The sequence below is a fragment of the Ranitomeya variabilis genome, chromosome 7 (assembly GCF_051348905.1).
Source record: "Ranitomeya variabilis isolate aRanVar5 chromosome 7, aRanVar5.hap1, whole genome shotgun sequence".
Classification (NCBI taxonomy): domain Eukaryota; kingdom Metazoa; phylum Chordata; class Amphibia; order Anura; family Dendrobatidae; genus Ranitomeya; species Ranitomeya variabilis.
In genome coordinates this window covers 174,835,349-174,851,551 of record NC_135238.1, presented here as the reverse complement: position 1 = coordinate 174,851,551, position 16,203 = coordinate 174,835,349, and the positions used below count along the sequence as shown (strand labels likewise).

The 16,203-nt window shown below is 41.1% G+C and overlaps 1 protein-coding gene across 6 annotated transcripts in view; it reads right to left on the bottom strand.

The window, feature by feature from the left end:
• UBE2F (ubiquitin conjugating enzyme E2 F (putative)) overlaps positions 1-16,203 on the bottom strand; it is a 291,447-nt gene that overhangs the window by 98,918 nt on the left and 176,326 nt on the right. For all 6 annotated transcript variants that reach the window (XM_077272292.1, XM_077272298.1, XM_077272296.1 and 3 more), the window contains exon 5: positions 4,466-4,533. In XM_077272292.1, the coding sequence (XP_077128407.1) occupies positions 4,466-4,533 (68 nt within the window). The remainder of the gene's footprint in view (positions 1-4,465; positions 4,534-16,203) is intronic.

Here is a 16,203-nt window from a genome sequence, read left to right as displayed (position 1 = left end):
ATTTGTATGTCTAGATTTTTATATTTCACATCGCCCTAAAGGTCAGTAAAGAGGCGTACAGGACATGGTAATGTTAGTATTTCACATTGGCCAGGCTAGATGTGTCTGACTGAGTAGCATCACCCTGTTTGGACTATGGGAATAGTAATATCCAGTTGTCAGCTCAGAAATTTCGAAGGGGAATAACTTTTGAACTATGCACATCAGTGGCACAATGCAAACTTGATCCCGAAAAGTTTTTTGTTTTTTTTCTTGATGAATACAAGTACCGTATTTTTCGGACAATGAGACGCACCTACGTTTTAGAGGGGGAAATTAGAAAAGAAAAAATTGAAGCAAAAAATGTGGTCAATTCTATACTTAATATCCCCCATCCTGGTAATGCAGGGACCCCATCTCTGTCCTGGTGTACATGGCCCCATCCTTATCCTGGCATAATTGGCCCCATCTCCATCCTGGTACGCATGGCCCCATCCTTATCCTGGTATAATTGGCCCCATCTCCGTCCTGGTACGCATGGCCCCATCCTTATCCTGGTATAATTGGCCCCAATCCCTATCCTGGTATGCAGGGACCCCACCTCCGTCCTGGTATGCATGGCCCCATCCTTATCCTAGTATAATTGGCCCCAATCCCTATCGTAGTATGCAGAGCCTCCATCTCCGACCTGGTATGCATGGCCCCCAGCAAAAAAAAAAAAAAAAAAAAGCATTCTTACCTTCCCTGTGCTCCCTAGCAGTGTCCTGCTCCAGTGCCAGCAGCTGCTTTATGCTTGTAACCAGCACATGGCAGTGACGTCATAAGCTGCCTGCAAGCCTCCGAGGACAGCTGCCAAAATACTCACTGTTGTCGGGACTGTGTGCGTGGAGCGCAGTGAGCATTCATTGCTCTTTAGCGAGCACAGTGTTAGCCGCAGCTGCCGGGTTCCTGCAGCTGCCGGGCTTTCACGTGTGCCCGCTACTAAAGAAAAGGAATATTCATTGCATTCCACGCCTATGAGAGTGGAATGCAGTGAATATTCATTGCCTTAAGTAGCAGGCACACTAGATCGCCAGGCAACTGTGTGGAATTCATTTGTCTTTAGTAGCGGGCACGAGAGTTAGTCGCAGCAGTCAGCTTCTTGCAAAAATTTGGCCCAGTCACTAAGGGGTTAATAATGGTTGATTTGTTACGGCTGTGAATTTACTCATATGTGCCTTTGTATCATCTTGCATAAATAACATAAATAAATGTAGGTGTGGAGCCACATCTACTAAAGCCTACTGGTTGCTGAGACGAATGAGAGATCGGCAGGTGTTCTGCACCTATCCAAATAGGACAAAATCATGATACCTTCCGATTGCACACACGCCCTGGCAGGTATCAGTAGACATGTTCCTTACTCAGCTCATCTACAGATATGGAAGAGAGTGAAACAAGAATAACCCTTTTATCCAGAAATGATTCAAAAATGCACTAGGAAAAAAGCAACGAAGGTGAGTATACGGCTTCCTTTTTTAATCTTACACCATGATGGGTATTAAAAAAACAAAACACTCAAATCAACAAAGCAGACGACATGTTTAACATATTAGTGACAGAGCCAATTATGACCTTAATGACCAAGCCAAATTTTACAATTCTGACCAGTGGCACATTATGAAGTTATAGCTCTGGAACGCTTCAACGGATCCCAATGATTGTGAGAATGTTCCTTTGTGACATATTCATGAAACCGGTAAAAATTTCTTCCATACAACTTGTGCTTATTTATAAAAAAAAAAAAAAAAAAAAAGGAAATTTGGCAAAAATTTACAAAATTAAGTTTTGTGCCCTTAAATCAGAGTTACGTCACACAAAATAGTTAATAAGTAACATTTCCCCATAGGTCTACTTTACATCAGTACAACTTTGGAAACAATTTTTTTTCTTAGGAAGTTAGAAGGGTTAAAAGTTGGCCAGCGATTTTTCATTTTTCCAGCAAAATTTACAAAACGATTTTTTTTTTTATAGAGACCGCGTCACATTTGAAGGGACTTTGAGGGGTCTAAATGACAGAAAATACCTATAAGTGACACCTTTCTAAAAACTGCACTCCTCAAGGTGTTCAAAACAACATTCAAGAAGTTAATTAACCCTTCAATTGCTTCACGAAAACTGAAAAAATGTGGAAGGAAAAAATGAACATTTAACTTTTTTCACAAAAAAATTTACTTTAGACCCAAACTTTTTTCTATTTTCACAAGGGTATCTGGAGAAAATGAACCACAAAATTTGTTGTGCAATTTCTACTGAGTAAGCAGATAGCCCACCTGATGGGGAAATCTAATGTTTGGGCGCACGGCAGGGCTCGGAAGGGAAAGTCCCTCACTGTGACTTTTTGAAAACAAAATTGGCTGGAATTGAGAGCCTGACGCCGTGTCACATTTGGAAACCCCCTGATGTGCCTAAACAGTGAACAAGTGAAACGATTTTGGAAACTAGACCCCTCAAGGATTTAACCAAAGGTATAGTGAGCATTTTTAACCCACTGGTATGACACAAAATTTTATAACATTAGGTCTTCATATTGAATACTTCGTCATTAGTTTTGAGCGCAAGTGCTTGTTACTCCTGTTTGCATCGGGTGCTCGGGTATGCACCGAATATCGCGGATACTCAAGTGACATGCTAGAGTCCATGCTCCGCATGTTTCGCGGCTATTAAACATCCCCCCAAAAAAAGCGGGGAAATGAGCAGCGAGAACTTGTGCTCAACACTAGCCATCAAATCGTCTTTTTTTTTTACTTTTGAAAAAACACCAACTCTAACCCCAACACAACCCTAACCCCAACCCTAACTGCAAAGAATGGAAAAAAAATGAAAACATTTTTTATTTTATAATTTTTATCTAAGGGGCATGCTTACAAAAGTGGATTTTTTTTAATTTTGATCACTGTGATAGCGTCTATCACTATACTCAAAAGGAACCAATAGGAAAAATTTCTTATTGCTGCTGGGTACCGACCGGCAGATCTCAGCGCGCGCACCGCGCTTACACTCACCATTTTTTTTTCCAGAAAGAGGACGTGGAGGGCCAAGGGACAAAGCAGAAGGGACCAGGAATGGCGGAGTTCTCATGGGCCCCATTTCCCTCTTCTCGGATACATTAGGTCATAGTAAGAGAAATTAATAATTTTTTTGTGATCTTCGTTATTTGGTGAACAACGGCAATCACGTGACAGGGGACCACAAAAACCGGCCCTGATCATATCCTAGCTGAGACCCCAGTGATTTTTAAACGCTGGGGGGCGCTATACACTTATTTCTCAGCACCGTTAAAAAGCGGCGCTGACAAATAAGTACCCTTAACTGCTGCCGTATTGGCGGTCGTTAATGGGTTAAATTCTACGAGCAGCATTGGTCACTCATCACACAGGAGGGCTGAGATTACACACACTCAGAAGACTTCTAAATGAAAGTTTTCTAAGTATTTGGTTGGTGAATTTTTAAGACTTTGTTTTTTTTTAAATTGCCATACTGTTTTGTATTTTTCAGAAAAAAAATAAATAAATGAAAAACACCCCTCAAGGTCTTGTTGGCTCACTTAGTGAAAAAGAAAAAAAAAATGTCACTCAATACCTTTTATATTTGGCAATGCAATCTAATAAATAGGCAAAAGCCCATTAAGGGAACAAGGATCCAGTCAGTCAATCTGAGGGTCAGCAGGATCAGATTTCATAAATAAAATATAACTTAAGGTTTCAAATTAAATGAGGCTAGCCAATACCTCGCAACTAACATATACAAACAAGTACAATGATAAAGTGAATCAGTGCTCGATTAAAAAAACGTTTGGATCTTACCATTAAATATTTTCAAATCTCCAAAACATCATAAAAGGAAGGAAATGAAGTTGACAGCTACTTTGAATTTGAAACATTAATAGTTATATTTTATTTATGAAATCCAATTCATCATGGTTTCCATGTCCGAAACAAATTATTTTTCTTTACAGTACATTAAGTATAGAAAACAAAAATGCTATAATTACAAACAGAAGCACCAGTTAGGTCACTTGTAAGGAAACTGAACAAAGGACAGGTCTTAGCAGTAATATTCATCATGCAGCTGGTATAAAAAAATAAATAAATCTACATAATAGAGAATCATAACTCATTCTGTCTTTGCTTTAAACCAGTAAAATATTATTGCATAATATTAATAAATAATAACAAAAAATATAAAGTCCATAAATCTTCTGAATATGCTGGAGGGCTATGTAGCTCTATGAATAGCTCTTATGATCTCATTTCCAAGGTATTATTGACATGCCGAGTTACATGGACTTTTCTATTTGTGATTTGTTTCTCTAACCTTTCCAGGGCACACAAGGTTGAGCAGTGGAGGGGTCTGCTAGGAATACTGTGGGAACAGAAATGAGTTGGCGTCGGACGCCGGGGAGCGTAGATCTTTGCCCTAGTATGATGGATGTGGACTCGCTTACCACCATGTTGTAGGCATCTGGAACCTCAATTTCAAACTGGAACTTCCCACCTTGGTAATAGCTTTCATCTGCAAAACAGAGCAAACAGATTAATGGATGTGCGGCGCTCCACAGCTTACTGCAAATTGAGTAAAAAGAGGGCTTTCACCCATATAACTTTCTAACATGAGCATTTCTCTAATGTGTGTGCACAAGAAGCATATCACATCATGTCACATCATGTACGATTGTTCCAGCTTTCTGTTCCACTCTTAACTAATTAACCATTGAGCGGCGTCCAGCTCCCGAGCCGCATCAATCTTTGCCACTTTAATTAATTCGTGTATCCAAGGGGAAAAATATTAGATTCAGATGTGTATTTCTCCATTACCCAGCTTAGCACGTGCACCATTCTGTAACCAAATCCCACTGAGAGCAGAAAATAAGCAGCGTTTCACAGCTGATGAGCCGTACATAAGCTGCATAGATGCTGGAGCAGAAGGAGCAGCACGTAACAGGACAGAAGCCTTTTAGGAATACCCATGCTGTCCGAGAAAGGACTTGTGCACTTTGGGTTTTTGCAGCAGTATTTTTCCCCAGTGTGATAAAACACTGTTTGACAATACGAATAAAATTAATGTGATTTCTCAAATCTGGTGCACATGCTCATTTTATTCCTTCCCTATTTTAAATATCAATGTTTTCTTTCAAATCTGCAGCATCAGCTCTTTCAGCATTTCTACAGTGTTTTTCACCCATTCAAATGAATGCATAAAAGAACACGTAAAAAACGCAAGTAAAAGTTATTGAAAAATGTGCATATTGCGCCCGGCATTTCTCCTGCCAAGAGACACATTTGTAGTGCAGAAAATATTGCTGCAAATATTCAACATGTGAACATATCCTATGATTTGTTGAATGCTGCTGTCCATTATGCTAGTAATTTCCATCAGTAAAGAGGCCGTCTGGTAGTAAGGGGGTGGGGAGAAACAGAGCAATCAATCTTCACCGGGATCCAGCACCGCTCTGCTCCTCTTCTCAGTGACATCACCGTTCTGCAGACTATCCGGATCGATCTATGCATGAGCCATTAGTCTTTTACAACGTAAGGTTATGGAGCCTTGTTCTGAGCCTCGTTCTAACGCTCCATACACTTACAGTGTAAAAGTCATTACCCGGGTCATGCAGAGCGCAGTATCTGCAGAGAGGTGACATCACTGGATCTCGGAGAAGATCACCACTGGATCTTGGAGCAGACGACAGTAGGAGAATATATTAATACATACACACTACATTGATATTTACACAGACTTAGTAGAAAAAATCTTCATGGGCGTGCTTCTTGGGGTTCTGTGGGAGAATGGGGTTCTCCGACTACATGATATTGATGACCTATCCTTAATGGCAGCTGATTAATTCGGGTGTCAGGTGTTAGACCGCTACCAGATATTATTGAACTATTCTCATGATAGATCACCAGTAACACGTGATCGGACAACTCTTAACCAACGCTATGGCTTCTTCATTCTAGGGGTTCCTGCAGTTGGAGCCCCACTAATTAGAAAGCAGTGCCATATCCTAACACTATACCGTCTAGATAGGTGATCCACAACTCCAATCTTCAAGAGCCACCAATAAATCATGTTTTTAGTTAGTATTGTTCAGGTGATGGAATTATCATCAACTGGTAAATACTAAAGAAATCCTGAGAACATGATCTGTTGGGGGCTCCTAAAGATTGGAGGAGTTGGGAATCACTGGTCTAGACCAACACTTACTATGTGATGAAAATCTCTTTAGCTCAATTATAACTGGCCATTTTTTTTTTTTTTTAAAAAAAGGTCCTTCATAAGTAGCGTGAAAGAAACAGAGCATCTGGACATCTGGTCAGTTGTAGCAAGAATAAAATCATCAAAGTCATACACACAGGGATGGGCAAAGGCGGAGTACAAGAAGAATCATTACAACTTACCGTAAACTAATTTGTGTTAATGTATGGATAAATGGTCATTCACACATAAAAACTCTCAGAAAGAAACTGGAATACGTAGAGGAAATCCATGAAAATACGAGAAAAATAAACAGATGGTGGTTCTGGCAGGATATGAACCCGTGGCCCCAGTGAACCACAGCATATCCATGTATATATGTGCGCACACATATAATTGTATTTTGTTGTTTTAGACAAAGGAGGCCAGGAGCACATCTGCATTGCAGATCAGGAGCAGACTGTATAGTAGAAAAACCAAATGATGATGGTGAGACTTGTGAAGAGGAAAGCTACTAAACCATCTGTGAAATAACCCTGCACCAAAATGCCAAAATATGCATTTGTTTATTCCAGCCTTCGGAGCAGCTTGTGTGATAGAAACCACGCTAACCCGCCACTTTAACCCAGAGCAACGTCTTTAAATATTAATGAGCCTCTGCAAAGAGGTTAAAGCATAGGAGATATAAATAAGCAAGCAGCAGGGTGAAGGCAAGAGAACTCTGGACGGAATGAGATCCTGCTCTTGTCGGTTAAGCCCCTTCTTTGTGCGCGACAGGAGGAGAAGTTAATATACCAACAATGATATGGAAACGTGCAACAGCTTGCTCTCAATAAAGTGATCAGCTCATTAACATGCTCGCTGGCTTTGTGTTGGGACACATCATTCACAGCCAACTGAGCATCTCTAGGACACGGCGGAGGGAAGAACCATGCAGCCGAGTGGAAGACACAAAAAGAAAAAAGGAAAATAGCAGGACACTGAGCTTGTCCTTTGCATCTAAGAGCAGCTGATGTCCCACAAAAAGTTATGGGCGCATAGACTCCACAAACAGACAGGACACATTGTGCCATGGTAAAGAACAGAGGTGCTAGGATCCATAAGGAGCTGACACCAAAGATTGTAAACAAAGCATTAAGTAATTTAGCAAACAGGAGGAGTTATTTAGAAAAACAAGTTAAAAAAAAACCAAAATATTAGATTTTATTTTCTTTACACACACAGATATGCATAATAAATATACACATAAATACAAAGTACCCTTTGAATATATGACAGCATTCAATCTTTTAAGGTAGGAGTCTATCAGCATGGCAGATCTAGAATTGGCAATCTTTAGCCACTATTCCCTGCAGTAGCAACCCAAATCTGTCAGATTGCAAAGACATCTCCTGTGTACAGCGTCATCTTCAGGTCACCCATAGATTTTCAATTGGATTCCGTCCTGGACTCGGACGTGGCCATTCCAAAACTTTGATCATCATTTGGTGAAGCCATTCTTTTGTTTATTTGGAAGTGTGCTTAGGGTAGCTGTCATGCTAAAAAGGTATTCTGGATAGGATACTCAAGATGCCGACAATTCCGTGCTCCTCCAAAATCAGGCAGGGTACCTGAGGAAGTGGACAGGACGTCCACGAAACGCGTAGTTTTATAGCCCTAAATAAAGAATGCAACTCTTCTGAACTCTGTGATTCCCTTGCCTGATTTTGGAGGAGCGCAGAATTGTTGGCATCTTGAATAACTTATCCAGAATTTCTTGAAGACACTTTGCGGGTCCGATGCCATCTGCAGTCCTCCTATCATACTTACTATAGGTGTTGTGTATACTCACAAAGTGTAAAGGTGAGAATCTTACCTAACAATAAACTGTTATTTTGGTAACTGCGCTATTGCGCTCCTCTCTTTACCATTTCTAATGCTAAAAAGGTGAAATTCCTCTTCAGCTTTTTAGCAGAGGCCTGAACGTTTTGTTGCAAAATTGACTAATCTTAGGAATTGTACATATTTCTCTCCCCCTTTATGTAAGCCCCAGTTCCAGCTTATGAAATCCAGCTCTAAAACATAATGCTGCCTCCACCATGCTTCGCTATGGGTATGGTGTTCTTTTGGCGATGAGCAGTGTTGACTTTGCATTAAACATACCGTACCTTTTGAATTTATTGACTTAAAGCTCACCCTCTTCTCATGAGACGATAGCACATTTTTCTCACATTCTTTTAAACAGACCTGATGTAGGTTTTGGCAAAACATAGGCGGATTTGGATATCTCACATTGAAAGAAAAGGCCTCCAGTCAAGACATATGAAAATATACATATATATATATATATATATATATATATATATATATATATATATATATATATATATATATATATAGGAAATTGCTGTCACATGTGGAATGCCACCAGTACTTGCCAAAAATTCCTGCAGTTCCTTTAATGTTGCTGTAGGCCTAAAGAGGGGAGGTGCCACATCTACAGATATCTTCCGGCTAGTGTGCATTAGCAGCATACGTATCTGTACAGGTGTGCGATACCTCCCTCAAGTACGAGGAGCCGAATTACTGCTTTGAGCCTCTCAGAAGCCCCAAGGGGTGACCATACCAAGCACGATCATCAGGTGTGTATAAATGTGAATGTGGGAAGGTCATCTCTATCTGCAACCTATATGTCTGCAACCTACATGTGAAAGGGACTGTCAGCACATAATGACTGTTCAAATCAAGTACAAGAACTTGATGCACCATGGTTGGTCCAATCATTTAGATACATCTCATCACCTGCTGATTTCTCCATCCATCTCCACCCTTCTTTGCATCTGTGAACACAGAGCTGTCAATCAAAAAAGGAGGTGAAGCATAGATGGAAAGCAAGCAGATGTGAAGGTGTATTTTAACGATTGGCTGCAGCTTTATGCAGAGTGGCCGGACTTTGAACAGTAATCTGTGCTGTCAGAGTCCCTTTAAGCGATAATGCAGGAAAGGGTTAAAAAGTCAAAGAAGCATTTGAGATCAAGATACTTTCTCCTGGAGGAAAGCTATATTGTTTAAAAGAAATAGGTCACCAGGTTTTGCTATGTAATCTGAGAGAACCATAATGTAGGGTAAGAGACCCGAATTCCAGGGATATGTCACTTACAGGGCTGTGATTTGACATTTCAATAGTGTTTTATCAACAGGAAATTATCACTAGTGAACTAGGTGTCTCGTGCCTGCTGGTCCAATCAGCCCCCCCCCCCCCCCCCCCAACACTGCCAAGCATCGTTCCGTCAATCTATATTGCACATAGAAAGCTATCAGGGCTGTGAGATCTGCTATATCTGCAATGGAGAAAACAGATTTTATCACAACTGCTGCACCCAGTAAACCAAGTGATACCTAGCGGGAATATGTGTCTCTACCCCTACCTCAAACTGATGATAGATTCCCTTTAACATTGGGAGAAAATACTCACTTTTCAGACAACTGACGCACTAAGGTAAAAACCTAAGCAACATCAAAGTGATGTCATGAACAAAACATAAAAACACAAATAAAACAAAAACAAAAGCACCAACAACCACAACAAGCAGAGATGAGCTGTATTTTATTTTCTTGAATACATTTTCCCAACTCTCGCAATCTGTTTATATTTCCAGCTTTAAAACACACTGTAAATAATATAAATTATATCTTGCATTGTACAAAGTAACACGCTTACATAACAAGAAACAGGAAAAACTTTTGACTGACAGAATCACCACAATACAGAGAACAGCGACAATACAAGTAATTGTTATCTTCCGTCATACTGATAGAATCGCCAAGTTACTGCTGTCCACGCTGTCGTAAAGGAGCAGAAATCTCAGATTGTGTCTATCAGGCAATGTACCAGAAAAACAAAGTGGCAGGAAAAATATATATCCACTGGCATCAATTTCAATCATCAACGGTGCAATAAAAATCTGACTCTTCGCATGATTACAGACCAGAAAAATGTTAATGTGGATACCCAAGACACTTGAAGAGAGATTGTGTAGGGTCACACAGTGTTTTTTGAGAATGGCAGAATTTCTCAACTAAAGCCAAACCTGAATTAAACAAAGGCATCAGTACTATTAATGAAAGGCTTGCACATCTCCCGACTGCATCCACTTCTAGCTTTGTCTCCAAAAAATAAAGATTGAGAAACGAAGAGGCAAAAATTTAAGATTTCTTCCGGATCCAATTAAAAGGACTTTAAAAATGTTCCCTTTCCAGCGAACCTCCAACTCCCAATAAAAATGTAACAATAAATTCATTATGTGCGTGTTGTGCAATTCCCAGTCCCTTCTTCAATTCTAGGGAGAATGTACTATGGACAATGAGCTGGTAGTCTGACAAGCTGGCGGCCATTACACAGAAACAAAGAGGCGACTGGGAATGGCAGGCACAAAGAATAAAAAGGAGAGAACAGGTATATTAATAAAAATGAAAAATGATTATAGTGAAATGGAGAACCTCTGGTATGTCAGTGTGTAAGAGTATACTGATGACCGATCCTAAAAATAGTTAATCAATATTAGATCAATAAGGGTTTGACATCCTCACCGATCAAATATTGCAAGCTCTGGAATCAACTGGATGTAGATACAATGAACAAAGCTGAAATGCACAGCTTCAATAAAGAAGCACTCCCAAGGAGATTTTTTTTTATAAATCAGTGTATATATGCGTGTAGTGCACCAAACGCTGCTCTCCGGGATCTAGAACTGTTCTGCTCCTCTTCTCAGTGAGGTCACCGCTCTGCAGGACTCTCTGAGCTCACACTGCGGTCTCCGAGACCCAGAAGTGGCTTTCAGGCTGCGTGCACACGTAGCAGATTTTTTGCGTTTTTTTTGCGGTTTTTCGCTATAAAAACACTATAAAACCGCAAAAAAACCGCTCACATTAAGCATCCTATTTAACAGAATGAAATCCGCATTTTTTGTGCACATGCTGCGTTGTTTTCTTGAGCGGAATTGCATTCCAGAAAAAAACGCAGCATGTTCATTAAATTTGCGGAATCGCGGGGATTCCGCACACCTAGGAATGTATTGATCTACTTACTTCCCGCACGGGGCTGTGCACACCATGCGGGAAGTAAGCAGATCATGTGCAGTTGGTACCCAGGGTGGAGGAGAGGAGACTCTCCTCCACGGACTGGGCACCATATAATTGTTTAAAAAAAAAAAAAAAAAGAATTAAAATAAAAAATAGTGATATACTCACCTTCTGATGGCCCCGGAGTCTTCCCGCCTCTCAGCGGCGCACGCGGCCACTACCGCTCCTGTAGATGCTTTGTGTGAAGGACCTGCGATGACGTCGAGGTCACGTGACCGTGACGTAATCGCAGGTCCTGCACACAAAGCATCTATAGGAATGGAAGCCGCTGAGGAGATCGGCTGCCTTCGAAAGGTGAGAATAACCATTTTTTTTAAATTATTTTTAACATTATATCTTTTACTATTGATGCTGCATAGGCAGCATCAATAGTAAAAAGTTGGTCACACTTGTCAAACACTATGTTTGACAAGTGTGACCAACCTGTCAATCAGTTTTCCAAGCGACGCTACAGATCGCTTGGAAAACGCTAGCATTCTGCAAGCTAATTATGCTGGCAAAACGCTAGTTTTTAGCAGGAATATGCATGCCAATTCCACATGCGATATACCCGCGGCAGGAGTTGCAGAATTGCCGCGGAAATTTCCACGGCAATTCAGCGACGTGTGCACTTATTCCAATGCGAGTCTATGTAGCATCAGTACAAGGCCCCATAAACTTACACTGTAAAAGATACTTTAGGCTCACGCATAGAGCGATCCGGATAGTTTGAAGAGCGGTGATGTCACTGAGAAGAGGAGCAGAACAGTGCTGGGTGCTGGAGAAGGCAGTAGGTATATTAAACACATACAGGCACATGGTTAGCTTTAAAAAAAAAAAAAAAAAACTTTTGTGGGAGTGCATCTTTAAAAATGTAGTGGTCACTTCCAGGTACTGTAGAAGAGCTCCTATTCAAAAGGTATAGGAACTTTACTGCAGTACTTTGTCACCGTTACAACACATTGAATGCAGCTCTGGTCAATGTGTTTACATCTGGCGGCCGCCGGTGGAGCTTGCCACATTTGTTCGATGAGGGTGCTGGACCCCTACTGATCAGAGTACAGAATAAATCCATAAATTGAGAATGACCAATCAGTCCAGTATAAAAAGTTGCAGAGTTCTCTCATGAGATATATTACAATATTGCTTATAGTCATGTGTGCTACTGATTTGTAGAGGAGAAAAAAAAAATAAGATGGCGGTTACTCTAAATATAAACAGTAAAGGACAACAGAAGTGCAATTCAAAGTGAAATAGTTGACTTAACCAATTATGTCTCATTTTTCAGAGAGGTTTGCAGGAATGATTTTTATAATTTATTTAATTTTACTAACTTATATAGCACCATCAATTCCACAGCGCTTTACAGACATTATCGTCACTGTCCCCATTGGGGCTCACAACCTAGTTTCTCTATAGGGAGGTCTTTGGAGTGTGGGAAGAAACTGGAGGAAATCCAAGCAAACACGTGGAGAACATACAGACTCCTCCTTGCAGATGTTGTCCTTGGCCGGGTTTGAACCTGGTTACTGACCCGCTATGACGTTTTTAGGAGTGCGGCAGTCGGATGGAGCCATTCTCTGCACACAGAGGCAGTACTCATTGCAAGTTCAACTGCAAAAGCAAGAATTAGGGGGACAAAATGCTAAGTCTAGCCGTTTAACCCATTGAATGCTGCAACCAAAGCAGATATAAGCACTTATGAGGTGTAAGGGTAGGAAGGTGGCCTAAATGTCCAGATGAGCCTTGGGAAGGGCTATTTTATAACATAAGCTGTAAGACTGGGTTAATGGCAGAGAGGAGGGGAGATGCAAAGACTTAACACTGTGGCTGTAATCTATGGAGACTGATATGGAGACTGCTTGGGAGATCCTAATTTACAGCATCCAACTGAGTCAGGACGCCAAACAGGGTCTGTTGTGGGGCAAATGGTAGACTCAATGTGAGGAACTGCACAAGACCTGAACAGTGAGGTACATGAGAAGGCTGTCTTGAGCCTACAGCCCCTTCATCCAAAAAAAGCAGACAAATTCACCTGCTTTGATGAAAATGTCATCATGATGAATGGAGATAGACCTGCGCTGTGATAAGTACAATGTTCTGCTGCACAGGGTGATTCATGCCGACACCTACAGCAGTCGCATCTCCAGGGTCATCAATCTGCAATCCCTCCACACACCATTGTACGGCCTTCATTCTCCAGAGGATGGGAATGGAGGAACAGAATAGCTGTCTAGCAGTGAAGAGCCCGCAGTGAATGGAAAGATCCATTGTCTCCGTTTTACAGGACAGAAAACTCCTCCTCAGTGATTACACACGTACGATCTCGTACAGAGAGTGAATTTCAGTCATCGTGACACCAACATGAAGGATAATGCACAGATGACACATATATTAAATGGTGCAGAGCAAGATCATGTCTTTGTAGGAGACAAAAGGCTTTATACACGTCTGTAAACCATTGTGTAATGGCTGTGCCTGGTGGCCAAGGCTAGTGAAGAGCTCACTGCCCACATCCCTGGTAGTAGCCTTGAGTAACAAAGCACTTTGTGTAATAGGAACGCGAGGGGCGACTGACTGCAGTCCTGGTGGTCTAGGTACAAAAAAGATCATCCTTTCCCATGGTTTACTCATCTCCTCATGCACCAAGGTGGTCTCGGTAACAAGACAATGGACACCGATTGTATTCCTCTTCCTATTGTCTCCATACATTGATAAGTACAGGGGTGGGAAGACAGTATGGCTGCGACTGAACAAATTTGTGATCCATAGGGAAGACCTCAGTGAGTCTGCGCTGTCTAAGGCCAGTGTCACACATCAGACATTCACGGTCCAAGTATGGACTACAACGCCTGGAGCGGCCGCGGGTCTTCTGAGCCAAAACCTACAGTGTCATAGTCATATATAAGGCGGCTGTGTCCTGGTCAGGACATCTATGGCCGGCCCAAACAATGCAGCAAATACTTGGACTGTGAATAAAAGCGGATTAAACGTTAAATATAATAATTAAAAAAATATATCATGCTCATCCATTAACCTCTTAACGTTCCATAACAGATATAGGTGTCATGGGGTTAATCAGGGGGTGTGGCGCAGGCTCAGAAGTAGAACCCGCGCCACACAGGGCAGATGCCGGCTGTGTCATATTGATGCCATTAATGCCTAAAATGGCACTGTCCGTTACTGACAGGCAACATAAGCATCACAATCTGGCATTTGTTCAGGCACCCATTGACATGATCGCGGGCAGGGTGCCCATGGGTTGCCACTGCAGTCAGGGGTCTGCTGAAGGCCCCAGTCGTTGCCATATTTGATCTCCTGAGAAGACCAGCCATTGGCAGGAGACCATGATTTTTACTATATATTGCAATGTTACAGTATTGCAGGCTATAGCACAATAATCAAACCCATTAAAATCACACTACCCCCATTCACTCAGCTAAAAATAAAGACATTTGACAAATTATATATTTATATTGCTGCATCCGTAAAAGTCTGATCTATGAAAATATAAAATTAAATTAACTTGATCGGTAGACACTGTAAATGCTAGAATTGTGTTTTTTGGTCACTGTAGCAACAGAAAACAAACAACAAACAATAAGAAGCTATAAAAAAAACTTACTATGTACTCCGTAATGGTCTAGATAAAAATACCACCTCGCTATGCAAACAAGTTCCAAAACAGCTCACTTGATGGAAAAATAAAGTTATGGTTAAAAGCAGGGCTGTTGGGTCTATAAGCCAAGCCATCGACTGACTCCGACTCCACAGCACTGATCACTACTGAGCATGTACATAAAGTGCAGCACAGATTCATCTCCACTACGACCCCACAGCACTGGTCACTACTGAGCATGTACATAAAGTGCAGCACAGATTCATCTTAACTACGACTCCACAGCACTGGTCACTACTGAGCATGTACATAAAGTGCAGCACAGATTCATCTTAACTACGACTCCACAGCACTGGTCACTACTGAGCATGTACAGAAAGTGCAGCACAGATTCATCTCACCTACGGCTCCACAGCACTGGTCACTACTGAGCATGTACAGAAAGTGCAGCACAGATTCCTCTGAACTACGACTCCACAGCACTGGTCACTACTGAGCATGTACATGAAGTGCAGCACAGATTCATCTCACCTAGGACTCCACAGCACTGATCACTATGGAGCATGTACATGAAGTGCAGCACAGATTCATCTCACCTAGGACTCCACAGCGCTGATCACTATGGAGCATGTACATGAAGTGCAGCACAGATTCATCTCCACTACGACTCCACAGCACTGGTCACTACTGAGCATGTACATAAAGTGCAGCACAGATTCATCTCAGCTAAAAGCAGAGATCCTTAGATCAGGAACAGAACAGATATTTATAGCAAATTTTTTAATTTTCCCAAATTATTATGAAAACATGTACAGCACATCCAGCATTGTACAACTGAACACAATTCATTATATATTTTAGGAGTCGGAGTCACTCCATTTTATGCAAACTCCGACTCAGACTCCACAGTCCTGGTTATAGGCCTGGAAAATAGTGGAACAAACCCATTGCTTTGTACTGACCTGGGGAATCAAATGGTCAGGTAATTTGTAATGCACTATGAAAATTGTAAAAACAAAACCCAAAAAAACAATGTTGGAGTAGCATTTTTTTTATTATTATTATTCACGCCACCATTTCAATCTAGCACTTGAATTTTCTTTAATTCTCCCATTCAAAATACCTCATCTTGCAAAAAAAAAAAAAAGTCTTTCAACGCTTTGGTGGAAAACAAATAAATAATAATTTAAAAAAAGTTATGGCCATCAGGGATAGAGGAAACAAATGAAAAAAACTAAAATTGAAAATTGGGTTCTGTCTTAAGGGAGTAA